Source organism: Silurus aristotelis (assembly GCF_946808225.1).
Source record: "Silurus aristotelis genome assembly, chromosome: 8".
Lineage (NCBI taxonomy): Eukaryota > Metazoa > Chordata > Actinopteri > Siluriformes > Siluridae > Silurus > Silurus aristotelis.
The window spans coordinates 6,376,750-6,404,533 of NC_139581.1; the positions used below are offsets into that span (position 1 = coordinate 6,376,750).

Consider the following 27,784-nt stretch of genomic DNA (forward strand, 5'->3'; position numbering starts at 1 on the left):
TTTTTTATTATTCAATAATATAAAGAAGGAATTTGCAATTGAAAATAATAATAATAATTTGCTAATTGCCATTATGAACACTAGAGGGCGCTTTAAATGTGTTATTCAGTAGTAGGGGGTAATGTGGAGAGGGGGACGAGAATAGAAAAGAAATGCATAGTGCATACACTAGAGATGATTATTAGATATCAAGACAAGATAATTTATACCTAAAAATTAGCAAATTTAATCAACAAAAAGTTAACGAACAGGACAGAAATCCGAACAAATCAATGTTTGGTGCGATAGATCTTCTGTGGATGCAGGCTGTCTCAGATCTTTCTGTCTCTTCATGTAATCCCAGACAGACTTGATGATGTTGAGATCAGGGCTCTGTGTAAGCCAAATCCTTTACTTACAGGGCTCTTTGTTTTTCTCTAATCTGTAGATAGATTCTAAATGACATTGTCTCTATGTTTGGGATCGTTGTCCTGCTGCATAATAAATCTGGGGTCAATTAAATGCCTTCCTGATGGTATTGAATGATGGATAAGAATCTGCCGATATTTCTCAGCATTAAGAGCATTATTAATCCTGACCAGATCTTCAGCTTGGTTTGCAGAAATGCAGCGGGAAACTTGCGAAGAACCTCCACAATGTTTCACTGTCGCCTGCAGGCACTCATTATTGTACTGCTCTTCAGCCCTTCAGCAAACAAACCACCTGGGTGTATCTTAGGCCCACTGTCTGTCTGTCTGTCTGTCTGTCTGTCTGTCTGTCTGTTTATCTATCTATCTATCTATCTATCTATCTATCTATCTATCTATCTATCTATCTATCTATCTATCTATCTATCTATCTATCTATCTATCTATCTATCTATCTATCTATCTATCTTTTCTCATACTGACCACTGGATGTTCAACATGGCACCTCATGGTAAAGACTCTCTGAGGATTTAAGATTTAGAATTGTTGGTCCACCAAGATGGCCTCAGCTATAAAAAGAACACCCTGAAACTGAGTTACAGTACAGTGAACAGGTCATACAGAGATTTTCCAAGATGGGTTCCACTCGGAACAGACCTCACAAGTGTCCATCAGAGAAGTTCAGACCTCGTGCTGTGCATCAGGTGCAGAAGCTGCTTCAAAAAACAGATGCATGAGTGCTGCAGCATTGCTTTAGAGGTTGCAGAGGGAGAAGGTCCACTTTTCAGTGCTCAGACGAAGCTGAAGATAAAGGTGATGGAGTGGCCAAGTAGACCTGAAACCTATTGAGCACCTGTGGGGCTCCTCATGCGCAAGGTGGAGAGAAGCGCTATGTGTTTAACATTCAGAAGCTTGGTGATGTCATTATGGAGGAGGGGAAGAGGACCCCAGCAACAACCTGTGCAGCTCTGGTTATGTGTTATCTGGCTATGTGTTTAACATCCAGAAGCTTGGTGATGTCATTATGGAGGAGGGAAAGAGGACCCCAGCAACAACCTGTGCAGCTCTGGTGAATTCCATGTCCAGGAGTATTAAGGCGGTGCTACATAACAACGGTGCTCTCACATAATATTGACAGTTTTAACATGTTCACTGAGGGTATATTCACTTTTGTTGCCAGTTATTTAGACAATAATGGTTGTATGTTGTTATTTTTAATGGACAGTAAATCTGTACTGCTACAAGCTGCACATTAATACTCTAAAATATATTCAAGTTTTATTTCTATATTATTGTCTCTTGAGAAAACACTAAAATGGTTGCTGAAATGTGTGGGGTGTACTCACTTTTGCGAGATACTGTACATACTTTTAAGACTACATTTCTTCACACTTCCCTAAACACAGTACTGCACATTGTCTAAAGTCACTCATGGTAACGTGATTTTATTTGCTCATGTTAAAACTCTTTAAATCATCAGGTCCGACTACAAGAGTTTGTGCATTGACACGTAATTCATTTAGGTTTATTCTCCAGCAGAGCTTTAAAGAACACAACTGAAAGCACAAAAACAGTATTTACAATTTAAACAAATCGTAGCATGTCCGTGTCGTCGCTTTCGAAGCGCACAGGTCTGCTGAGTCATTTCATACAATAAGCTGAATAAAATAGGAAGCAGGAAAAAAAGAGGAAAAACTCATACATACAACTACTATTACAGTATATACACACGCAATTGTGATTTAAAATAGTTTCTTATAGTTCATAAATATCTCTGTTCTCTTCCTATGGGGCATACATTTGCATGCCAGGTTTCCTTCTATAAAACTATACCATCCAAAGCATGTGGATGTCTTGGGAATATAAATAAACCTATTTTTATGCATCAGTAGAAACCAAAAAAAACCCACCAAAACAACGGATCTTCATTAAGTAGTGTCATTCAGACAGTAGCACTGCAGCAACATAGCTCTGAGTTTGTGTATGTGTGTGTATAGCGTGTGTGTTGTGAGTGTGTTATGTGTGTAGTCTTGATATCGAGGTGCTTCATGGTCAAATTTTTTCCACATGGGCAAAAAAAAAAGATCGTCTTCATTAATGATTATGAAGAGAAAAAAATACAGCATTTATCCTGCGACAGTATTTAAGTAGCCTGAATACAATAAAAATAAAAACAATCTTTCATAAGCAATACAGTAAGTCTTTTTAAAGCATTGCACATTTTCCCTTTTCCTTTACAATGGTAGACATGAGCCAAACACTGGCGTTCAGGAAGCTTTGGTTTTGCCAGCTGGCAAAAAAAAAACAAAAAAAAACACAAAAACATGACCCTGTGACTTCATACAGTATGTACTAATTTTAGTGCAATACTCAAGGCCAAGTTTTAAGCCTATACCAGATTGTCACACAGTCCAACATGGACAGATGATAGTCGGTTCAGCAGCCTCTGTGGATCTCCAGTGGAAAAGCAGCACCTCAGAGGCTGATCCCAGTGACACTGGAGTCGGGCAGGAAGGCCGTGATGGCGCTGTAGCCTTGTGCCCGACGGATCATGTCCCTGATCTCGCGGTTAAGCTCGGTGAGACGTAAACAGGCCTCAGACAAGTCTTGCTTACAGCCCACCAGAGCGAACGTGCCCGTCTGGCCAAGCGTCTGGTGCCGGAAGTAGATGTTCAGAAGAGTTTGGGTCTCGTTCTCCGAATTGGTGCCGAAGATGTCGCTCGGCCACAGCCTCCTGTCAAGTCATACATTTAATTCAATTCAATTTATTTCTATGGCATGTCTCACAATGGACATTGTCTCAAAGCAGCTTTACAGAATGTAAAAATGATAGAACAAAATTTAATTACATTCATTACCAAAAGTTTGTGGACATAAGTCATAAGTATAGTATGTGATTTTTGAGCATTGCATTCCACATTTAGTCCAAATTTGCTCTTATAATTTCCTTCACACTTCTGGGAAGATGTTCCACTAGATTTTGGATATTTGTGTTCTTCAGCCATAAGGGTATTCTGAAAAGCAGGTACTGATGTAGATGTACGTGAGGAGACCTGGGGTGCATTCAGCATTCACATTTATCCCAAAGGTGTTCAGTAGGGATCAGATCAGGGTTTTACTGCAGTCACTCAAGAGCTTCCTCTCCAAAGCATAAAAACCATCCAAAGGCATACTATACAAACTATGGGCCTCCAGCTTTGGAGAAGAACCACGTACTGTACTTTTGTCTGTATACTGTATATTTAAATGTAGTGTGTTTATCCCTGATGATGAAGCCTGGGGCAACATAACAAGGGAAAACTTCCTTTTATGTAATTAGAAAGGAACCTTGAGAGGAACCAGACTCAAAAGAGGAACCCATCCTCATTTGGGTGACAGTAAGATTGTCGTTATAATCCATTAAAACATTACAAACACCATACAGTAAAAATATCCTGAGCACCAGAGTGTGTGATTACAATTAAAGATCTTTCCAACAGTCAGTTGGAGTTGTGGAACCAGGAGCTCCGGAGCAACTCATAAATTAGCACAACATCTTAGATCTTTTTAGATTTACACTCACAGTTCAGCAAATCTGCTAAGTAAAAGGTCTTTTTTTGTATAATCTTTTTTTTAAAATCTTTCTCTCTCACGAGGTTACAAAGAAATTTAACCAATGCTTAATATTGTTTTTGGATTTGCTTTGGCTAAAGAATGCAGAAATACTTATACCATACCGGCACTCCTGAATGTAAAGGATGGCTGTGGAGAACTCGTTGTTCCTCAGGCTCTCTAAGATGGCCTGCACAGCCGCCTCAGACGAGCTGAACGAGGGATCAGTGGATGTGTTGGAAGCGTCTTGCACTGCATGCTCTCCTGCTACCGAAGCTGCCGCTTCTCTCAGTTTACTCTTAAGTTCATCCAGCTCTTTGGACATGTTTACCAGCTAGAGGGGAAAAAATATAACCCAAAACCCTCCATTAATTCATATAAACCCCTTTTGTTTAAGGATCAAAGCTGTTTATTCCTTTTACATCGACACTGTTCATGGTTTAACCCTCCTGTTCCCATACAATCTGATACAAAAGCAGAGTAAAATTTTTATATTTTGAATATTACACTGAATATATATAGTTGTGGTGGATATCATAAAATTATAGCATGTTATAGTGACCTCAATATCACACAAAACAAGCAAATGTGTGTAAAATCTTGATATTTCTTATATGTAACACAGCTAAAAACTGACCCCAAGGAACACCAATGCTACCAAATGTGTAGGGCATTAAAAAATATATAATTTTTTTTTATTTTATGTTTACTGAGTTGTCCACATGAAATTAGGAAAAGTCATTCAATCAGAAGCAAAAAAAAAAAAATTGTGTTAATCATATTTTTTACAGATGTTGAACTAGGGGATAATAGGAGGGTTAACCATGTCCTTCCATAGAATAAATAAATGAATAATATGTGATAATCAAAGCAAATAATGTGGTAAACTTATATATTGCTTTAGAAAAAAAGAAAAAAAAATATTCAACTTATATTATATTTCAGCTTCAATAGGAATCATTGACTCCTGGCAATGGACCTAATTTATTTTGTTAGTGTGTAAATGTTTTCTACTGATTTGCCACAATTTCCCAATTCCAAACGTGTAGAATTCTTAAAAATACAGGTCAGTTTTGCGAATTATTTGTCACCGGCAAAAATCCATACCAATAGTTTTTCCGGGTTGCATTATTTCGGTAAAAGCATGGCCTCTAGAGGCGAATCACTGATATTACATGCTATTTAGTTGAAGTGGCTTATTTTTAATCATTTTGGATGTAACTGTTTGTATTTATTAAAAGGGTATCTTTTTGGTTTCAGTTTGAATGTCTTTTATTTTCCTCAATATTTATTAGTATAATTAACATAAACTTTCTTTCGGCTTCTCCCATTAGGGGTCGCCACAGCGGATCCTCCGTATGTTTGATTTGGCACATGTTTTTACGCTGGATGCCCTTCCTAACGCAACCCTCCCCAATTTATCCGGGCTTGGGACCGGCACTGATATTTATATGAATTAAGCACATTTAGAAATGAGCACATTTTCATGATTCAGTAATGTTTTTTTTTTTCTTTTTGTGTTTAGTACTATTTTCCATAGAGTGTTTTAATTTTTTTTTTATTAAGTATTTATTTTAAAATCTATCGGTTGATTAATTGTATCAGCAAGTACGATTCGTCCTAGCTATCGGCATCTGTAAAATCCACTATCGGTCGACCTCTACTAGAAATTACGTTCTACGTAGCAAACCGTGTAAGATACAAGCTTGAATCAGCACGTGTCCTTTTAATGAAGGTCGTACCTCTGGGACGGAGCTGATCGCGTAGACTTCGCTGATCAGTTTACAGTAAGACTGAAAAAGCAGGAGCAGTTGAAAGTGGAGTTTGTACAGTCTTTGACACAGCTCCAGTTGCTAAAATTATGATAAAAATAAATAAAAATAATCACACAATTAGTGTTTGCTTCAATGAATACACACAATATTAAAAAAAAAGCAAAAACCAATTTATTTTATCATGCTTTTAACTACAGCCATTTTTTTAAAGGTATGTGTGTATAGACAGAAATGGTGACAATATGAAGAAAAAAAAAAACTTGTACAAATCAAAATGGCTAATCCAGAGCTGGAATAGGGTTATAGAAAAGTTTTTGTGAGACTTACTGCAAGAGTTTCCATTTGCTACAAAGCAGGTCGTTTATAAGGGGAAAAGTTGAGAGTTCAGGAGAGAAAAAGTTTAAGATCGAAAAGAAAAAAACAAAAACAACATGCAGCCATCCAGACAAGGCAGGATTAAGCAAGAGCTCGGTTCGATTGACACATGCATGGGCAGAAGACGACGGAGCTGACAGGACGGCCAAACAAAGATGAAATATGAGGCAACACTACCGCTCTCGTATTTCAAGCCAAGCACAGAAACAGCACTGCCCTCTCATAGAGACTCTACTGGGACAGCAAGACCTGTTACAGCTAGTTTGTACTTCTTGGCTAATATGTGTTTGCATGATGACACACACGCAGAGGGGTAAACTGACTGCTCACTGACAGGCTGAAACCTGCTGTGCATGAGCTAGCGTTCAAGAGAGGGCTGATTGGTTCAGGAAGTGAGGTGTGCCAAGTTGAGTACCAGGAAAGGGAAACATTGTGAGGGGTTTTTAGCGTAGTAGTGTACATGACATTGTGGCGTAGGGCTATAACAAGCAAAAAAGCATCAGTGAACTGCTGATGTACACTTTCAGTTTATTTCATATAGTATATGATTTTACTGAATATATCAATACACTCTATGGACAAAAGTATTGGGACACCTGATTTTTCCAGCCGTATGTGATTCTTCCACCAAACTGTTACCACAAGATGCACAAATGTATAGCATGTCTTTGGGTTGCGTTTGTGATGGACAAATGTGTAAAACACGTTTAAAAAACTCTGCAGAAAGTAGAAACAGATAGAGATCAATTTTTCCACTCACTACATATTACATTTTCCCTTCACTTCACTTCAATTCACTTCACTTCACTTCACTAGGAGACACAAACCTGTCAAATCCAGCACTACAATGTCGCTGTGCACAAAGCCAGCTCTGTGAAGATGTGCTTTACATGGGTTGCAGTGGAAGATCTTTTGCTCTAGAGCGCTAACCTCCTTTCCTCACCTACATTTATAATTTGTGGTGAAGTAGAGCCTCATTCGGTGAAATATGCAGCAAAAGTAAAAAGTGCTTGATTTAAAATTATACTTGAGCAAAAGTAGTAAACTATTTGCATTAAGTATCTGACGCTCTGTGATTTATTGTGGCTATGCTCCTATTTTTAGCACAAACACTCGTTGCTTAATCAACTCAATTTTGTTTATGAAAAGACACTAATGTGACTCTCAGCACAACAATCTTTGAATACAATGAAATTAATGAGGAGACACTGATTGTGATAAATCCAAATGATCATGAGCCCAAAACCTTCTTTTCAACTATATATATATATATATATAAATAAAAGGGCACAAATACGGACATGGGCGTTAAGGTGAGTTTCAGTCCGGAGATTTCTCTATCATTTATTCTTTCAAAATGCTGTTGAACTGATGCTGATCTGATCGTTCTTGCTAAGTAGATACATGATACCACCAGGGGGCGATCGAAACACGTTCAAAACAGAGCGTACGTTTTTACACAATTGAATGAAAAAGAGCGAAATGTGGTGAAGTTAAAGTCCATCCAAATGGAAATACTTCAGTAATGTACAGATACACAAAAAAGCTAACGTAATTTCCGGACTATAAAGCGCACCCATTTTTAAGCCGCACCCATTGAATTTTACAAAGATTTATATTTTGAACATAAATAAGCCGCACCTGTCTATGAGCCGCTACACTGAACCTAATGAACTTTACACAGGCTTTAACGAAAGACAGTGTCTGTTACACGGTGTAACGGGTGAAATATGTTGTGGCTCCTTTAAGAGCAGAGCGGCATTTTGGGAAAAGCCTGCCGCCGCATTTTCCGGTATTACTGCACGTGTGCAAGACCGAGGAATATGTCCTTATTATTTTCTGATGCTCATTTCTAAGTTTCTTTGACTAACCCGTAACGCTGTTGCCAAGAAAAATAAAAAAAGCACCAGTTTTGGAAACCTGTCTGTGCTTATATGATTTCTGTTGCAACTAGTGTTAGCGCGCTATCCCTTCACCCTGACTCAACGCGTTACAACGGCTTGTATCTAAACAGTAGCCTATCAAGAAAGTCATTGTTCACTGTCTTCCTCCTTCCTTTCACAACTATTTCTCTCGGGAGTTTATCTTTTGGCATCGTCATGCGTTTAAAAATCACCACCGGTGGAAGTTTTTCGAACAATGCCGTGCAGCTCAGAAGACAGGTGAGGTGCGTTTTTTCGTTTCCGTTTGGAAATTTAATTGGTCTAATGTTATGGGGTTCAGTTTTTTTGGCTTGAAGTTTGTGAAAACGGGAAAAACTCATAAATTAGCCGCTTCGTGTTTAAGCCGCTGGGTTCAAAACGTAGGAAAAAAGTAGTGGCTTATAGTCCGAAAAACACGGTACTTAATTCCAACAGCGAATTACAGTTACTTCGTTACTGTCCACCAGTGTCAATACCTGACTTTACTAATACCCTTATAGCTGAATGAAACACAAAAATCTAGACAAACTCCAAAATCTAGTTAAACATCTACTTAGAAGAGTGGAGGTTATTATAACACCAAATGGGGAATGTGATGTTCAGAAAGCACATGAATCTTTTGGTCAGGTGACCACAAAATTTTTGTCTATATAGTGTAAGTAGGATTGTGTTAGTTGGCAGGGAGGATTCTCAACAGTAGCTCTCCAACATGGCATCTTAAATTCTCTTAAATTTTGAAATCTTTTTTTACTTCACTTTTTTTGAAAAAGTTCTAAGAATGATTGGATTCTATGGAATAGTTTTTCCCCCTCGATGCCAGGTTGGTTTACGGTACGTAGGTTGTATGCAGCGTTATGAGAACTACCCGTAGGTGATTCCAGGTATTTAATGACATCCTGAAATGCGATTGATTCCAGATGTGTAAATACGAGGAAGCAATGATTATTCAGTAATGCGGTCAAGCGTAAGATCTTCCTGCATAAATCACGTCTTTTTAAGCTCTTCTGCCCCAGCAGAGTTTTCCAGAACAATGAGAGTTTTTTCTATTTTCTTTCCAAACTTCCAAGGCTGCTCTGAAAACAGGCTGAAAGGTCAAGAGTCAGAGGACAAGACAGTGAGTTCACTCACAGAACTACCGCAGAACAACCGACAGGCAGGAAACGTGAGAGATAGATTAGGACGAAAAATGAAATTAATCTGGTCATATCTATACAGACAGGTGAGAATAAATAACGTGCAACACAGTTATGCAGCTACATGACACATTTACTGTACATCGCCCACTCGCTACCATGGAAACAAAGTCTTACGTCAATACATACATAACAGTATGGCGATCAGTGACAACGTACAACATGGAATTCTGGATTAAATAACAGGAAGTGGGCAGCAGGCAAGCCTACAAAGATCCACTTTATCGATTTGGTACATTCCAGATCACATTACGAGATGATTTGAGTCTGTGATGATTATTATGACACGTCGACATGGATTTGTACCTTCTCTTCAACCTCGGAATTGTGGTGCATGACGATCCCGTCTGCTGAACCTTTCGGAAAAGTAGTCTTGCAGTTGCGCAGCCACTGAAAGGCATCAAAAGTGAGATGTTAGGAGAAGATCGGGTGGGGGAATCGAGAATGAGGGAGAAAATGGCTACACGTACTGAAATGGCTGCTTCCTTCTTGTTGTTGTAGGTGTCCAGGTATTCCTGAAGCTCTAATACACTGAACTTCATTTTTTCCAGAAGTCCGTAGGAGACAATCTGAGACGCAGAGAAGGTTTTAGGTCATAAGGTGTAACTAATAGTACAGAAATATATAATAAAGCAGGAAAAAAGATCAGATCTATTTCTAAGAGGAACAAACGATGTACATTATTTGTACGGTGTTTCTTTCTCGATCTCTTCTATTCTTCCTCCGTTTCTGAATTTCTCCATTTGTTCTTTTCTCTGTTTCTTCATTCTTTTCTCCATTCCCTTCTACCTTCTTTATTCCTTTTTCTTCCTTTCTCTTCGCCTTCCTTTTTTTGTTTCTTCCCTTCCTTCCTTCATTCCCCTTCCATTCGTGCTCTCTTCTATTCTACCTTTCTTCCTCCCTCCCTCCTCCGTCCCCCGTTCCTGCCTTCCTCTGTTCCTTCTTTCCTTTATACCTTCTGTGGTTATTTTTTCTTCCCTTCTCTAATCCTTTCTTCCTATGTTCCTTCATTGCTTTCTACATTCTGTTCCTTTTCCTTTTTTACTTTGTTCCTTCCCTTCCTTCCTTCATTCCCCTTCCATTCTCTGTTCCTTTCTTGCTCTTTTCTATTCTTCCTCCCTCCCTCCCTCCCTCCCTCCCTCCCTCTATCCTTTGTTCCTGTCTTCCTCTGTTCCTTCATTCCTTTTTACCTTCTCTGTTCCTTTTTCTAACTGTCTCTATTCCTTCCTTCTTCTATTCCTTCCTTCATTCCCCTTCCATCCCCTGTTCCTTTCTTGCTCTCTTCTATTCCTCCTCCCTCCCTCCTCCATCCCTCGTTCCTGCCTTCCTCTGTTCCTTCATTCCTTTTTACCTTCTCTGTTCCTTTTTCTTCCTTTCTCTATTCCATCCTTCCTTCTTCCGTTCCTTCCTTCATTCCCCTTCCATCCTCAGTTGCTTTTTTTGCTCTCTTCTATTCCTCCTTTCTTCCTCCTAACCTCTTTCGTCCCTCGTTCCTGCCTTCCTCTGTTCTTTTGTTCCTTTCTCCATTCCTTTCTACCCTCTTCATACAGTTTTCTTCCTTTCTCTATTTCTTCCTTCTTCAGTTTTTCCCATCCTTCCTTCCACCATTCCCCTCCCTCCCTCCCTTCCTTCCTTCCTTCCTTCCTTCCTTCCTTCCTTCCTTCCTTCCTTCCTTCCTTCCTTCCTTCCTTCCTTCCTTCCTTCCTTCCTTCGATAATCACAGGAAATCCTCTTCAGATGTGTTTGCATCACTTAAGTGGATGATTCTTGCTTAATCACATCTTAGATATTAAAACCACATCGCAAACTTTATCTACAGTATTATATCCTAAATAAGCACAATGATTATTCATCTGCTCTCAGCAATACCTTCAGTGGGTTTGTGTTTGTGTGGCTGTAACACTCGTATAGTTCTAGCGTTACTCACTGTATCAGCGTCTATGAACAGAGTGGGACACTTGAAGCACGACGTTAACATCTGCGACGACCTGACGAACTTTGCTCCTATGCCACGGAGTCCGTCACTGAGGAAGCCGGCAGCGTCACACGTCAGGGCACAGAATTTGGTCTGGATACTCTAAAAGAAGTCACAGCACACACCCAGGCCTGTCAGCTGTAGGAACTAAAGCACAGCTAAATGGATTCATGAATAAACCACAGATTGTTGGTGGAAATCATCCAACTGGAATGAAACCAACAGCATCCAGATTTCCCAGAAACGCATTTTAGAACCATCCTGATTACAAACCCAGACGTGTTTCAAGATTTTCTGCAAATACACGCCCCGGAGTGAAGCGCATCATTACCTGGAAGAGCGAAGAAAAGACGTGGAAGGTGTAAATGGCGCAGGAGCCGTCGGTGTCGGCCACTAGCTGGTTAAGGTGACAGCGCCAGGCCTCCTCAGCATCGTCACACACCACCGGCTGAAAGGCAGCCAGAATGGCAGAGAAGAAGGGAGATGGAGGGGGGGAGGAGGAACGAGAGTCAAGCAGGAGATCCTCTCTGTCTTCTTCAACCATTGCTCCCGGACTGTGCTGATCCCCAAAGCGACTGAAAGGAAAAGAGGAAAAAGATCATCGGATGTGTTACAGGGTCTTTATATAAAGATGATTACATTTACGACATTTATCTGAAGCCCTTATCCAGAGCGACGTAGAAAAGTGCTTTCAAGTCTCTATCGATGAATACAGCAACACTGGTTTAACTACAGTTGGTTACAGACTTAGTATACTACCAGCCTAAAACTCTGTTGGGAGTTTTTTAATACATAAATAGAGAAAAATAAGTGCTAGTTTAGGTGATTCAAGAAGAGGCAGATATTAACGATTGAAGCCAGCAACTTTTATTAATAGTTATAGCTATATATTTATAGTGACATAGCAATAAAGAACAAAGAAAAAAGTTAAAACCATAATTAATTGAGACCAAATAAAATAAAAAATGTAATAAAAAAGCAAAGCTTTTATTTTATTTTGGTCTCAATTATATATACTGTGTGTGTATGTATATATATATATATTAGGGTTGTCGAATTCATTTTAACAACACAGATTTTTATTTTTAGTAAAAATATAAATAAATGAATATAAAAGAGGCGAAAGAAAAACCTTTAACACAACACACTTTTTTTTTTTTACAACATCCTTTCTTTACTTAGATATAATAAACAGACATTTATCTCCGCCCAAAATTTTGTTTTTTATCAATAAATATTTGTTTCCCTGAAGTCTCAAATCAAGCACCAAAATGCGTCATGATGCACACATGCGTCAGTTAAAACAGTCCGTGTGAAAAAAAGGTTCCGTTTTGATGATTTACGTAATTTAAAACACCATAATTAATTTAATACATATATAATATAAAATATAATCCCAGTCACAAATTGTTTAACCTCCATCCATCAAGAAGCAGATACAGGAACATACGCACCAGAACCAGCAGGTTCAGGGTCAGCTGAACTCTACACTACACCGTTAGAACACTTTATAACACTGTATAAACACTGTGTATAACTTCTGTACAGTTGTACATACAATGTAAATATTGCATATAGTAAATGTATATACCTCTCATTCTCTATATATATTGTGCCTTACATACATCTGCACTAATAATTTATTTATATGTAAATATATATACTGGTGTACTCAGCATTTGCATTTACTTGTACTTCTCAACGTCTGCACTAAAAAATGTTGCATATCTATCTATCTATCTATCTATCTATCTATCTATCTATCTATCTATCTATCTATCTATCTATCTATCTATCTATCTATCTATCTATCTATCTATCTATCTATCTATCTATCTATCTATCTATCTATCAGAAATGTATACATTTACTATCTCAAGTTATCACATAGTCATGAAAAAAGAAAATAATTCATAAATCATATTCAATATTGAAGCTCTTTAATGCCCAGACCTTCTTGGTGGACAGGTGGGCCTCCCATCATCTTTATCCTCCCCATGAACATCCAGAGACACACTGTCAGAGCGGTCAAAGCCACTGGGAAGCTCGGTAATGCAGAGGGAGATCTCATCCTCATGGAGGCTCGTGTCCTCGTCCTCTGCCGATAGCTCGGTCTAATAATCAAACACGATGAAAAGCTGTGTAAGTTACTGGAAGCTGTGAAAAAGCCCCACACACTGGTCTTCCATTGGATAAGTAAACAGCGATAACTGGAAAAGTAAACAGTGTGTGCCAGCAGTGTATAACTGAATTATGCATAAGCACTCAAGCAAACACTCATGCATGTTTACTGTGCGTTTGTGGTTGTCCTTTTATGTGGTACGAACATTTATCTTAATTGAAAACAAAACAAAAAATATGCACAATTATATACAATTTTACCCTCAGTGTCACTAAGGCATGTTTAATGTTGCATACGTTTGCATAAGTCTGGTATATAAGGTACTGTATGATGTACAGAATTTAATTAAAAAAATAATCATCATAACTAATATATTATTTTACTATTTTAGCTGCATTATGTATTAATGACGACTGTGACATGGCCACTAAAAAAACCCAAAAAAAACCCACCTTATTCTTTTTAACCTTTATTTATTTTTATTGTCCGCAAATTGTTAATATAAATGCATTATTCCGAATTCAGAAAAACAAAGCTCCTGCCCCTCCCACAGGTACTATAGTAAGTACAATTACTATTCTGACTATATGCAAATTAATTATAATTTGATTATTTAGCACTTAACAATTAGCATTATCTATAGGTTTGCAGAATTAAAGAAACTGCATCATAAATTAAACCCTTTACGCGTATAGGTTTTTCCAAGCCAGTGGTAACAGTATAGAAAAATCTCCATGAGATGGTATACGAAGAAACTTTAAGAGGAACCAGATTTTATGTAAATAAATTTTATGTAAATTAAGGTAATATAACATTGTTGTTGTTGTTGTTGAAAATGACATTCACATTTTAACAGCAGTATATTAGGAGGAATATAGATCTAATTTATTGAAAAAAAAATATATGGATCTTTGCTGATTTGTAATAAAAAAATATGTATACAAATATATATATATATATATAAAAAAAAATTAATAAATAAATAAAAAAAGTGAGATTGGCAAAACTAAACAATGTCATCTGAAGCAACTTTATAAAAATCCTAAAAAGCAGTATATTAGGAATAATCTAGATATATAAATTAGAAAAGCTGTCTCTCTGTGGATTTTAAGTGAAAAAATAATAAATCAATAAATAAAAGTGAGATTGAAGAAAAACGGAACAATGCCGTCCTAAGCAACTTTATGAAGAGTCGGTCTTCCATATATAGAAGATATAAAAGAAAAGAAAAGATTTGTATTACTTGTCAATCACTTGTAGATTGGCTACTATTTTACTAGTTAAAGTTTTTCTAACCAAGCCATTACATTAAGCAAACAATATTTTAAAAACAAAAGGTGTTCATTGCAAAATTTCTACAAACATAGAGGAATAAATTATGGATACACTGACCTTTTTAGACTAAGCTTCTTCTTGTTGGGTTTCTGTTTTCTTTAGGGTATTTATTATGCTCAAATCATCGAGAAATGTGTGAAAAACATTGAAAGACTAAGACCCAGTGATCTTGTTTAATATATGAGGCCACAGGCAATGTGTACGCTCTCTTCCTATACAGCACCAAGCTTTTATTAACATGCAGAGAAGCCCCCGAGCCCATCCACCCCAGCGAGAAGACGTACACATTGCCGTAGTGGCAGAAGAAAAGACGCTTCTACTGTATTCAAACCCAAAGCAATGCCAATTAATGCAGCCAGATGAAACCTTAAAGCCATTAAGATCATATAGAATGATAAAGTTCGCTGATTTTCATGCAGCTATGTGAAGAGAAATCCCAAATCCTGCCATGATCTTTAAAAGAGTCAGGCTGTTAAAAACCAAAATGTACAGCATCAACCATAAGGCTGTAAGATGTTAAACCTCAACCATGTGCAAAGCTAAAAGTAGAATCAATTCCCGAAAGTGAAGGCAGAAAGTGAGTTTAATCAGCAGGGTTAGTGAAAAACTCGAGAATGGAGGTGCGGTAGGAGTAGGAGTGACTCGGCCCCCAGAAGTCAGCCGTTCTGAAGGCCTTATTCACCCGTGGGGTCGAGTCCTCGGGCGTGGAGGTGTGAAGACCAGGCACTGATGGGGGCAGAGAGAGGGGATTGGCTGGCACAGGCTCTAGTAAGGAAGGAAGTGAGTCCATGTGGTTCACCTTCTCAGGGGGGGTCATCATAACATTCTGGAAAGAGAAACAGAGATTTACTTGCAAATGCCTTAGATGACAAAGGAAATAGAAGAAACTTTGATATGCTGATGGGGCAATTATTTATTTATTATTTAAATGTGTAAATGATTTGCTATTTCCTTTAGGGATGGAAAAATTCAATGATTCGCATTGGTGCATCGGCATAAAACCTGAATTCAGAACATGCAGTTGTATCAGGAAGCATCGTTTTTTAACACATTTTATAACTTATTTTATCACAACACTACGGAGACCGAGCCGTGTCCTGAGAGACGCATAGAATGTAGATTAACATGGCAGAGGTAAAGCTGCAATGGTAGACTTTTTGTTTTTGTGGTTTTGGTTTTTTTTGCACTGCAAAGGCTTGTTTGTAAAAGGGCCATGAGTTAGAAGTCAGAAGGCTCTTAAGTAAATTTGTGATTTGCTATCGGTCTGAACCAAAGCAATAAAAGTTAACCATCTGTACCATATTGCCGTTCATAGCATCCTATTTTTTTCCATTGTATTGCATTCTTTTATTTTTTTATATAAAATTGAAATTACAATGTACCGAATCATTAGCTATGCAACAGCCTCAGTAATGGAGATACACATCCCTAATGGCCTTGGATCAGTGAAACAGTGCTCTTCAACACTTTCATTAAAACACCAATTGGTGAAATATTGAATAGATGAATGTTTTTTTCATCACTTAAATTTATTCCAGAAACTTGAAGTATTGCTGACAAGGAGCAAGACAGCAGTTTTGGTTCCTCACCTTCCTTAACCAAGACCTTACTAACATGTTTTAATTCTACCCATCTAAAGGTTCTAGAGCAAGTTATTTTGATCCACTTTGTTTTATTCAAAGCCATGACCCCAAAACACACAAATCCAATGAGAGTACCAGAAGGTACAACATCTGAAAGTAGTGAAAGGAATAAAATCTAGAATTTACATGGTTCCTGTTTTAATTTCATTTACATTTATGGAATTTTGGCAATTTTTTTCCAGAGTCACTTTGAGAGTGACAATTCTCAATTTTACAACTGAGGAGTTGAGGGTTTCTGGCCTTGATCAAGGGACCAACAGTGACATCTTGGTAATGGGATTTGAACTCATGAACTTCTGATCAGAAATCCAACATTTTAACCATAAATCTGCTACTTTCAAACATTGAGATTAAATAAAATGTGGTCAGCACTTAATATGTGAAAAAATGCCCCCCCCCCCCCAAAAAAAAAAAAAACAAACAAACAAAAAAATCAAACAAAAAAACAAAAACAAAAACAAAACAAAAAACACCACATAGACACCAAAGCAGCGTGATTGATTTAAACTCACAAGCTGTGAGGAGGCCAGGATCTGACTGACAGTAAGAGAGTCTTCTTCTGAGGACTCATCAGAGTCATGGCGGATGATCGGTCTGAGGCCGGGTGAGCTGCCTGACTGTTGACTCTCATCTTCCTCTAGAATGCGTTGCTCCACACGGTCCAGACTGTCTATAGAACGCCTCCTTGCCCCCCAGTTAAAACTGTCCACCGTCTCCCCCTGGCACAGAGACACACAAAAGCAGATTGGGGAACAGATACACATGATTCCAAACACACACTCAAAAAAAGCAAGCAGTGTCATGCTCTTCCATACATCTACCCTAAACCATGTGTGTAAATCAGACTGTCCAACAAAAGAATCCTGGAATGAATAGAGGACAAAAAGGTGCATTAGTGAAACCAGAATTGCATGCACTCCTGTGCTGAGGCCGCAAAAACCCTCAAGAGGAATGGAAATAACAAACCTCCGTCTTTGGTATGAGCACTAAATCAACCATCGCTGTATTTTACTCATCATAAGCCTCATCATTTATCAATTTGAAAAAACATATTTCCAGTCACCTTTAGTGCTCAAAAACCATATCAAACCATGCACAGGAGGAATAACACCATGCACAACCCTGCAAGCACACATTCTTCAAAACTGCTTAATACTGTACACATCATTGTACTGCACACAACCAGAGCTTACCTGTAGCTCCTTCATAGTACAGACATACACAAAAAGAGAGGGAACCATTGGAGAAAATGTTAGAGACAAACGTTTTGTCATGTTGTTTTCAATGCAATAACATCATATTCAAGGTGTGACAAATGTTCAGGTTGGGAATAGTGGTAGAACATTATTGTGTGCAGCGAAGGAAAATCTGAGCACATCATTTATAATTCATAAAATTAGCATACAGTGGAAAATTGTTGAACTTCTCAGATTGATGGGGTATCATATAGTTAACATATTCATAAGCCATAGAGACCAGAGACAACACCAGAGGTCGATGATTATTTAATGTGTAGGCATTGGCCTTTTGGATTGTGCTGCAAAATAGGCAGATTTATACGCAGGCGCATCTGAGAGCAGATTCCACTGGCATAACCCTGTGATCTTCCACTTTGCTTGCTAGCTTTTTGGAGAGAACTACGTGGGAGCTTCCTAGGAAAAACGCTAAGACTTAAGTTTGTATCCTTCGTTCTTAAACCAGCCTCAAATATACTATTGCTTATATAAGATGCTACATTTGGACAGAGAATGAAAAAACATTCGGAAGGAAAATGAGAGGAACTTTTTGGAAATGTATTGTTCCTTTAACCAGCTGTAGTTTAGACTTCAGGTAGGCAAAGGGGACTAAAACCTGCTAAGAAGCGCACCGATTGGAGAGGCTTGTGTTGTTTAGTAAATGTCTAATTCCAGCAATTTTCAGTATCACTTTTTATTTATGAACTGATTTTATGAAATGATAAGGAAGAAAAAAAGAAAATTTGCCAAACATATCGGTCATCGGCTGCACTGATTTCTGCCCGTCATCAATAAAAGTTGTTGAACTCAAACATTTAAACAAAGATGGCTGAACTCCAACTCTTTGTATAACAAACAGGAAGAAATTTGCTGAAGGAAAACTATTTCTGACATTTAACCTTGCTGTGACCTTGACTCTTTTCGGATCAATCGCAAAATCTATTCAGATCATCTGCTATTTGCGAAGAAAGTTTGATATAAATCCTACAAACATTCAATCCTCCTTAGAGATATCACTCAATAGGGAAACATGGATGGACAGAGAAGATACACTTTCATGTTTCTGCTTAGTTAGAAGTAAAAAGGTGTCATACCTCTCCATCCTCCAACTCTACGTCCAAGAAGTCAAAGTCACGGAAGACACGGAACTGCTGTTCGGAGGTCGTGTCATCCATGTTATCTGGATCCCGAATCCCGTCCTCTGAAGACACCAGACTTGGCTGGTGATCAATCAAATCTAGTTCTCCACAGGATGAGAAGATCACCTGGAGATTCAAATGAGGGTTCGTTATAAATCTGTTTTATTTTACAGTATTGTTATTATTATTATGTTTTTTTCAGTTTTACTGACTGAAGGGTTTTTGCTCAGCCCCACTTCCTGTCCACACAGAGTCAACACGTTCACCAGCTTCTCTCTTGTTCTTTTCTACAGAATGAGAAAAATAGGAAATCAAGTTGTTGTTAAAAAATAAAATGGAAATGCAAAAACACCACTGTTTAAACAAACACCAACATTTCTATGAACCATATATTTGCTAAGAAAGAATTTCACTATGTTATAATGTACATGTGACAAGTAAAAAGCCCCCTTAAGCCCCCTCAAGCTATAATAATGTGTTATGAATAAGTCCTTGATGACTTTCAATCATTACGTTATAAACTTTGCAAACTATATATCAAACAATGACGTTTAAAATGTCTATTTATAATTATATAAAACCATTTCCAGATATGTTATGAGTATAATATACATCAGTATATGTACTATATATATATATATATATATTATTTATTTATTATTATTATTATTATTATTATTATTATTATTATTATTATTATTATTATATTTTTTTTAATACTGTATAAATAGCTGTGTTTCTGCATAAATGTGTTCAAAACACACCTGAGATGACTGCGGCCGTTTCCAGCTGACGGGAACCAGCACGTGGTTCGTGTTGTTGGATCCAGAGGAGGTAGAAGAGGTGCTGCGGGTCACGACCACCACACCTCCAACCTTCTCATCCCTACCTGGAGAGCCGTGCAGTTCGTCATAGCGCCGGCCAATTAACGGAGTCTGGAGAGAAACAAAACAAGCACACACACAAACTCAAATCCATCCATCCATCTATTTATATGTACAAGTTTAATTATATAGTGCTTTTCACAATGGACATTGACTTTTTACAGACTGTGAGATATATGTCTGTCTGTCTGTCTGTCTGTCTGTCTGTCTGTCTGTCTGTCTGTCTGTCTGTCTGTCTGTCTGTCTGTTAAAGAGATTTCCCAAAAGCAGGAGTCCCCAAACTACAGTCCGTGTGCTGAACACAGCCTGGTATGGCCCTTAGAACAAAAATAAACATATTAAGCAAATTTAATTTTAAATATATGTTTTACTCATATCATATCTGCATTTGATAATAAAGGTTGGCTTTCAAACTAAAATTTCCCCCTAGTTATTTTTAAAGGTTAAGGCACCAATAGTTGATTGCTGGAACTAAATAGCAAAAATCCATACCGATAGTTTTTAGGCTTCCGGTCCGCTATTTTTACGAGAGCGGCCTCTAGAGGCGAATCACTAACACCACGTGCAGTTTGTTTTTACACACGAGAGGTCAGACAGGAGTCTTCATGGACTATGATGTTTGCGGATGATATTATGATTTGTGGTGAGAGTAGTGAGCAGGTGGAGAAGATCCTGGAGAGGTGGAGATATGCGCTGGAGAGAAGGCGTATGAAAGTCAGTAGGAGTAAGACAGAGTACATGTGTGTGAATGAGAGGGAGGGCAGTGGAGTGGTGCGGTTACAGGGAAAAGAAGTGGAGAAGGTGGAGGAGTTCAGGTACCTGGGGTCAACAGTGCAAAATAATGGAGAGTGTGTTAGAGAAGTCAAGAAAAGTGTGCAGGCAGGGTGGAGTGGGTGGAGAAGAGTGATAGCAGGAGTGATTTGTGATAGAAGAGTATCTGTGAGTGTGAAAGGGAAAGTTTATAGGACTGTGCTGAGACCTGAGATGTTGTATGGATTAGAGACAGTGGCATTGAGTAAAAGACAGGAGGTGGAGCTGGAGGTAGCAGAGCTGAAGATTTTGAGCTGAGATGTTTATAACTTATTAATTATATAATAATATTTATTAATCAACATACCCGTTAACATACCAATAATACTTGTAGTCACTCTGGCCAAAGTTATTTTCAATTAGAGACCAACCCAAAACCCCATTAAAGAAAGAGAAAAATTATATGGCCCTCACAGTAAAAAAGTTTTGGAAACCCTTGACCTAAAGCTATATAAACTATATAATTATATGAAATATATAGCTACATACAAATACAATTAAATACAATACACAATTCAAACGAAACGATCACAATCACTTTTCTCCTCAGTACATAGAAAGACATTAAACCAGTGCCTTTGTTAATCAGTCACACACTGCACGTGTTGGAGCACGTTTCTCTCCAGCTCTGCTCGTGTGTGCTCAGTAGCTTGGTTTAGAAATCGTTTATCAGACTGGGTGCCAAGAAGGATCAAACTCGACAGGCTCGGTTAGGATCCAACTCCTTTTGGATTTCTGAATTAGCTTTGTTTTTGTCTCTCTTGCTTCCATGAGGCTGAATAGTCTGCACTCTGTATCTGACAGAGAGGTGAGATCTGTTTCGAGCCTCTCAATGAGCGATGTGGGACTCTCACTCTCGATGCGGGGCACCGAAAACCGGACTGACATCATTTCCTGGAATTCATGCAGCACACAAACAGTTCAGTGTTTGGTTCCCATACAGCGACAGAGCTGGGCTTTCCCACACAACACCCAGTGCCTCGAAACCAATGCTGCACTGCCTGCTTTCTTTTGAAGTGTGAAGTAAAAAGGAAGAAAAAAACAGCTCCCTGGCAGCAAGGCTACAGATATACGGCAGAGGAATACGATCAAGACCCCGCCTAGGAACATTTGGAAACTCTGGGCAAGCATGCCAGGACTGGGTGGTCTCCTTTTCGGAGAAAAAAAAAATCCACACACGTTCTCAGAAAGCGCACAAGAAAAAAAAGAGACGAGGAAAAAGACAAGAACATGACAGACTAAGAGGAAACGAAGAGAAAGCATACTCACCTCTGAGATGTCAAAGTGGAAATCGAGCGTTTTTCCGGGAAGCGCTTTGGATGCCGCGTCCCACACGCGACTCACGTCCACATGCGAGACTCTGCTGCTGGAAGGAGACGAGGGAAGAACCAGACTGGCAGATCGAGACACAACTAACTTCAGAATGTTCAAAGCTTCCTTCCAATGCGCCGTCTGGAATTTACACACACACACACACACACACACACACACACACACACACACACACGCAAATAAACAAACATCCACAGAACACGTGCAGGTATGCAAACAAATACAAACATTGCATGGGTGCGCGCACACACAAACACACACACACACACACACACACACACACACACACACACACACACTCAATCCAGACATAATAAAATAAAATAAAACACAGAAACATTAATATAGATACAAAGCAACCAGGGAGCCTTCTTGCAAGCACCTAAGTCTCCTTCTGTGTGTGTGGGGTGTGTGGGGTGTGTGTGTGTGTGTGTGTGTGTGTGTGTGTGTGTGTGTGTGTGTGTGTGTGTGTGTGTGTGTGTGTGTGTATGTAGGCCTCAGTTATGTGGAGACTAGCCAAGTGTTTACAGAGACTTTCTGGGTGTGTCTCTGAATTTACTGCCCAAAAGCATGGAAAAGGCTGAAAAACAGGAAAAGATAAGCCGAGCATTCTGGGAAATGAATTAGCACAATTTTAAAATCAAACAAGATAATACAAACCAGGTGAGCTAAAAAAAAAAACAGCTAATCCCAGTACATTAAAAGCTCACAGATCATGACAGCTGGTCACGATTTTGAAACATAAATAGACACAAAAATCTGTCTATGTCGGACCCTAGTTATGCCCTGAGCTACGTAGGTCCACTTGGACAAAACCCAAGACCCACAATTTTTGATAGATCAGGGTTCAGTATAGGTGACATTTACATGTGTCAAAAGGGGCATAATAAAAGAAAACATTTGACATCCTCCTCACCATCCTAAAGTAAAGAAAATAAATGTTTTTCCATTAAATTATTATGTATAAGCCATACAATCACTTACAAAATAAACAAAAGAATGTGAAACCTTGCTAAAATCTACACTATAAGGACAAAAGTATTGGGAAACCTGACTATGCCACCCATATTTAGTTCTTCCATAAACTCTTACAACAAAGCACACAACTGTATACGACGTCTTTGTAGATGGTAATGTTACATTTTCCCTTCACTTAAACTTGGAGACCCAAACGTGATCCAGCATGACAATGCCCCTGTGCAAAAAACCAGCTCCATGAAGATGTTTTATAGGGTTTATATGGGCTGGAGTAAAAGATCTTCAGTGACCTTTATAGAGCTCTGATCTGAACCCTACTGGACACCTGTGGGGTGAATTGGAACACTGACTGCACCCCAGGCCTCCTCAACATCTTCTCAGAAGAGTGGAGGTTATTGTGACAACTAATGAGGACTAAATGTGGAATGGTATGTTCAAAAAGCTCATATCAAACTTGTGGTCAGGTGTCCATACTTGTCAGGTGTCTGTCTTGTCTGTCTGTCTGTCTGTCTGTCTGTCTGTCTGTCTGTCTGTCTGTCTGTCTGTCTGTCTGTCTGTCTGTCTGTCTGTCTATCTATCTATCTATCTATCTATCTATCTATCTATCTATCTATCTATCTATCTATCTATCTATCTATAATACACTGCAGAGTGTTGGAAAATGATTAAGAGAGACTAAGTAACAGATTTCATCAAACCTGAACAAATTTCTCGATGGTGTTGAGAACATCAGTGTTGAAGCTCCTGGCCTGGATGCCACTAAGCTCCATATGTGTAAGCAGACTGTAGATAATCTGAAGGAGGCTCTGCTGCATGCTGGGAAGACCTTTCTCCAACAACTGCAACACATTTCATCACACCAGCATTACATTACACCGTCAACTAGTACAACATTCATATAAAACATCTGTCTTGTACTCATACTGTTTGAAAGTAGTTTATCAGAAAACTGCTAAATATTATACACAAATTTTTAAAGAGAATTGGGGAATAAAAATACTAAAATAAAATGAATAAATAATCAACCATACGAACAAATATATATATATATATATATATATATATATATATATATATATATATATATATATATATATATATATATATATATATATATATTATACATTAATAAATACATAAACAAATGTCCCTAAATTTGTTTTCTAATTATGTTTATAATTATGTAAACTTTTTTTATTTAATGCCATTCAATTTTTATTGTATTTGCGTTTAACCCTTTTAATAATAGTTTGTTACTAAAAATAACATTGAAACAAAAAGTGCTGTTTACCTCAGCCATGTAGGTCACCGTGCACAGAGTGTTTTCACTGAAGGCTTCATGCAGGTAGCGACACACCACATTGACCCAGGACAGGCAGTCACGTGTGTACGAGTGTGTTTTGTATAGCATCATCACGTGGGCCAGGTTGGAGAGCTTTGAGTTCTTCTCATCGAGGCAGACCTGAATATGAAAACGAGAAATAATTAAAGAAAAATCTCAACGCTCTACTTAGTAGATCGCTGTAATGGTGTTGGTGTTCAGCAGAGCAGACCTGAGCTATCCTCTCAGCCACGTCTTTACAGAACTGAGTGGGACAGTCGAAGTGCTGGACTAGGTGAGGGAGGAGACAGAGGATGTTCAAAGGGAAACCTGGAAACAGCAACAGGACATTAGTCGAGTCATTATACAAAATAAAATAGCTTTTCAGGCTATCTGCATCGTTAAAGTATTACTGCGTTTGCATTCACCGCCTATTAGACTTCCTTTTGTACAGCAATTTACAATAATATCATTTATACACCTGAGCTGTTGAAGGTTAAGGGCCCTACTCAAGGGCCAAAAGGGCCGGTTTGGTGGTGCTGGCATTTGAATTCATAACCTTCTTCGATTTCCAATACCAACCACTAAGATACCACAGTATTACATAATTAACACGATATTACGATATTATAAAAGGTACACAGCGATTAATATTAATAGATCGAATTAAAATTTCATTAGTTCATACATGTGATCGCTATTACCCATTTATAGCTATTATTATTTTTATTATCAGACTTTTGGAAGCATAATTAGGAATGCGAAACCATGTGACACCATTGTAAATACTACTAGATTAGGGTTACTTTACTTTATTTTATGCATAGACTTCATATATAATGCAACATTACTCGTTAGAGCTATGCTAAATGCTACTTTATTCAAGCTAATACCTCGTACTGAAAAGTTTATTTTAAATAAGCAAGTTGTAGTCTACATTTTCCAAGTAAGCACGCAAACTGCACACCTATGGACTGGGTGGTGTCCACTACAGGCAGACGGGAGATGGGCGTGAGCTGGCAGAATAGCTGCAGCGTGAGCTCTGTGGTTGAAGCCGACGTGAATCCCTTGAGCAGAAGCTGTTGGAGCCCGGAGAATCCAATCCACCTTAGCTGGCTCTGGATCTTCTCCAGCTTTTCAAGGTACTCTTGCTTCTCCTGAGAGATGTGGGTGAGCAGCTTGCTCAGCAAGCGCAGCGCCATCTGGTACTCAAACTCAAAATCAGACTCCATGAGGGACACGGCTGCCCAGAAAATGGTGGCGAGGAGGTTACGAGGATGGTTGGCGTTGGTTGGGTTGAGAGAGAGTGCGTCGTCAGTGCAGGAGGTGGAGGAGTGGGAGTGAAGCTTGGTCAGGTTGCCCGGTCGCCGATGGGCGTGGGCATGGAGACGGTCCAGGGTTGCACTGCGAGGGACTTCAGAGGATCGATCTGCCTCGCCAAAACGCTTAGGCACAGAGTAGCTTCGCTGGTGGCGGATTCGCTCAGATGTCGTTCCTGAGCCAGGAACCAAATCCAGTTGACTGGTGCTCTTTCTGTTCATTGTTAGCTTCCCATCAGCGGGAAGGTCTGGAGAAGGAGCCCTGGTAGAATATATTCAATTTTTACATAAGGAATTAAGTTAGCTTTCAACAGCATTAAAGATAAAAATGAAAAGAAATTATGGTGTGCTTTAAATAAACAGAAAAACATACTAGTGTTGAGAAATAGCTATAATATATGAGGAATAATGTTTCACTAAATGCTGAAATTATGCTTTATATATCACATCTACCTACTGTATTATTGATTATTTTACCATATCACCAAATGTTCTTTAATTAATATCAGATATGAGCAACTTTTGCTCTCTAGTAAACTACATTTATGATTAATATATGTACTGTTCAGTCCACTATATTTTATATGGCATTGACCGCTACTATTTTGCATACCATTCGTGGCTAATTCATTCTGCAGAAGTGGCGACATCGCAATCGCTATAACAGTTCTTCTACTTTGTAACATAAAACTGTAATTTTATTTGTTAATTGAACATACGTTATTTTTAATGGTTGCTTTAATACTTTTTTTTGAATGACTTGTTTGATCTTTGGTTCATTCTGGCACAGTGAAGAGGCTGATGTGTTGATCTCGGTGAATGAATTGCTCAGGTGTTCAATTTGATTTGTATTTTAGTAAATAAAACCTCACAAAGCAACTGTTTTTGGCTTTTTATTAACGATGTGACTTGGTGTTGAGGACAATGCATCTGTGAGTAAAAGTAAAATACTTAAGTACTGTTCAAATCAGAAGTCTTTTATTATATTTTAACACATATAATATTTATTATATTTATTTTTACGTTACTTTACTCCTTTTTTTACTCCTATTTTTTATCTTATATTGTATTTATTTCATGTTTAGATTTTGGACAGTCATAAAAAGTAAGTAATTTGTCTTTGAAATTTGAATTTGTAATTTGAATTTATAATTTGAAATTTGAATTTGAAATTAGAAATTTGAATTAGAAATTTGAATTTGTAATTTGCAATTTGAATTTATAATTTGAAATTTAAATTTGAATTTGAATTAGAAATTTGAATATAAAATTAGAAATTTGAATTGGTGGCTGATCACCTGATAATTTAACTGCACTGTTATGAACAAAACATGAAGCCTAAACGAAAAGGTCTGTGTCTCTTACCTTGTAAGAACGGTCATTAAATCATTGTTCTTCAGGCACTCCGCGAGGTTGTCTGCTACGGATTCGAGCGTTAGGAGAAGCTCCATGACATAACCCTGAGAAGAACAGAAACATGAATTAGCATTACTGTTACCAGCTTTAGCAAGACAAATCAAATTACAAGAATTTATTAAAATCTAGAGATTTATTCGCCTCACCTGCACCTCCTCTCCATGTTCCCCAACCACCTCAACAAGGCGAGAGAGCAGGTCAGACACGGCCAGAGCTGAAAGCGGTTGCCTCAGAGCACGAAACAGCTGGAAGGAACGGCCGGCGTAATGTCTGGATGAGCTGCACAGAGCTGTCTGCAGAGCGATTTCACTCAGCTGTTGCTCCAAACATGAACCTGAATGCAAAGACACACATACAAGCCACTAACGCTATTTTATTAAATTAAGTATATTTATTTTATTCCAAATGTATTGTAATTTTAATACATTATAGTAATTATCATTTTTATTTGAAGCACTTGCCTGATTTGGACTCTTTAAACACAGAAATGACATGATGCAGGAAGTTGGTGAGCTGCTCTGTGCTTTTTGAGTGCTGGTTCTTAGGACTGATGTCTTCATGACACCACAACGGACCAAACGGCCTGAAGGAAATATAGAATAAATATTGAACGTAATGAACGTGAGCTCTATAATAAGGCTTCAGCAAAATAAAGGGATATGACATCTATTGTTTGTAAAATTCTAGCTTATGATCAGAAAAATGTAATGCTGTTGGGTCAGAAAGTGCTGGACTATTTCTGTAACTTAACAACTAACACAGGGACAAATAATGCGAATGTTTAACACTAACAAATGAAAAAATGTTCAAACAATATGAAGGCCCGTTTCCACCACAATAACATAGTTTGTGTGACTTTTTTCCCAAAATTTTCTCTCATTTCTGACGTTATTTCTCACAAATTTGACTTGATTTCTCACAAGTTATTTTCTAACATAAAAATTCTATACGATTCTAAGTATCTTGAGCTTTAATGTTAAAAAGTCAGAACTGCAAGAAAGAAATTGTCTGA

The 27,784-nt window shown here is 38.2% G+C and overlaps 2 protein-coding genes across 11 annotated transcripts in view; one reads left to right on the forward strand and one right to left on the reverse strand.

The window, feature by feature from the left end:
- Window positions 1-27,784, forward strand: part of LOC310729677 (uncharacterized protein) — a 298,178-nt gene that overhangs the window by 73,727 nt on the left and 196,667 nt on the right. The window lies entirely within an intron of this gene.
- Window positions 1,903-27,784, reverse strand: part of frya (furry homolog a) — a 90,679-nt gene continuing 64,797 nt past the window's right edge. For 4 of the 9 annotated variants that reach the window (XR_014534578.1, XR_014534579.1, XR_014534580.1 and 1 more), the window contains exons 41-61: window positions 27,234-27,355; window positions 26,919-27,106; window positions 26,722-26,816; window positions 25,005-25,618; window positions 24,270-24,367; window positions 24,008-24,178; window positions 23,415-23,555; window positions 21,676-21,858; window positions 19,477-19,647; window positions 18,925-18,999; window positions 18,668-18,838; window positions 16,851-17,057; window positions 14,753-15,521; window positions 13,192-13,352; window positions 11,570-11,813; window positions 11,191-11,340; window positions 9,734-9,832; window positions 9,570-9,653; window positions 5,741-5,851; window positions 4,124-4,332; window positions 1,903-3,141 (exon numbers count right to left, since the gene is read on the reverse strand). Coding sequence is in view for 5 of the 9 variants with exons in the window: in XM_083547711.1 (XP_083403837.1) it covers window positions 2,883-3,141; window positions 4,124-4,332; window positions 5,741-5,851; window positions 6,101-6,118; window positions 9,570-9,653; window positions 9,734-9,832; window positions 11,191-11,340; window positions 11,570-11,813; window positions 13,192-13,352; window positions 15,378-15,521; window positions 16,851-17,057; window positions 18,668-18,838; window positions 18,925-18,999; window positions 19,477-19,647; window positions 21,676-21,858; window positions 23,415-23,555; window positions 24,008-24,178; window positions 24,270-24,367; window positions 25,005-25,618; window positions 26,722-26,816; window positions 26,919-27,106; window positions 27,234-27,355 (3,715 nt within the window). In the remaining 4 variants the exon portion in view is untranslated. Of the gene's footprint in view, window positions 3,142-4,123; window positions 4,333-5,740; window positions 5,852-6,100; window positions 6,119-9,569; window positions 9,654-9,733; window positions 9,833-11,190; window positions 11,341-11,569; window positions 11,814-13,191; window positions 13,353-14,752; window positions 15,522-16,850; window positions 17,058-18,667; window positions 18,839-18,924; window positions 19,000-19,476; window positions 19,648-21,675; window positions 21,859-23,414; window positions 23,556-24,007; window positions 24,179-24,269; window positions 24,368-25,004; window positions 25,619-26,721; window positions 26,817-26,918; window positions 27,107-27,233; window positions 27,356-27,784 lie in introns of all 9 variants that reach the window. The other 5 variants (XM_083547715.1, XM_083547713.1, XM_083547714.1 and 2 more) reach the window with 2 other exon arrangements.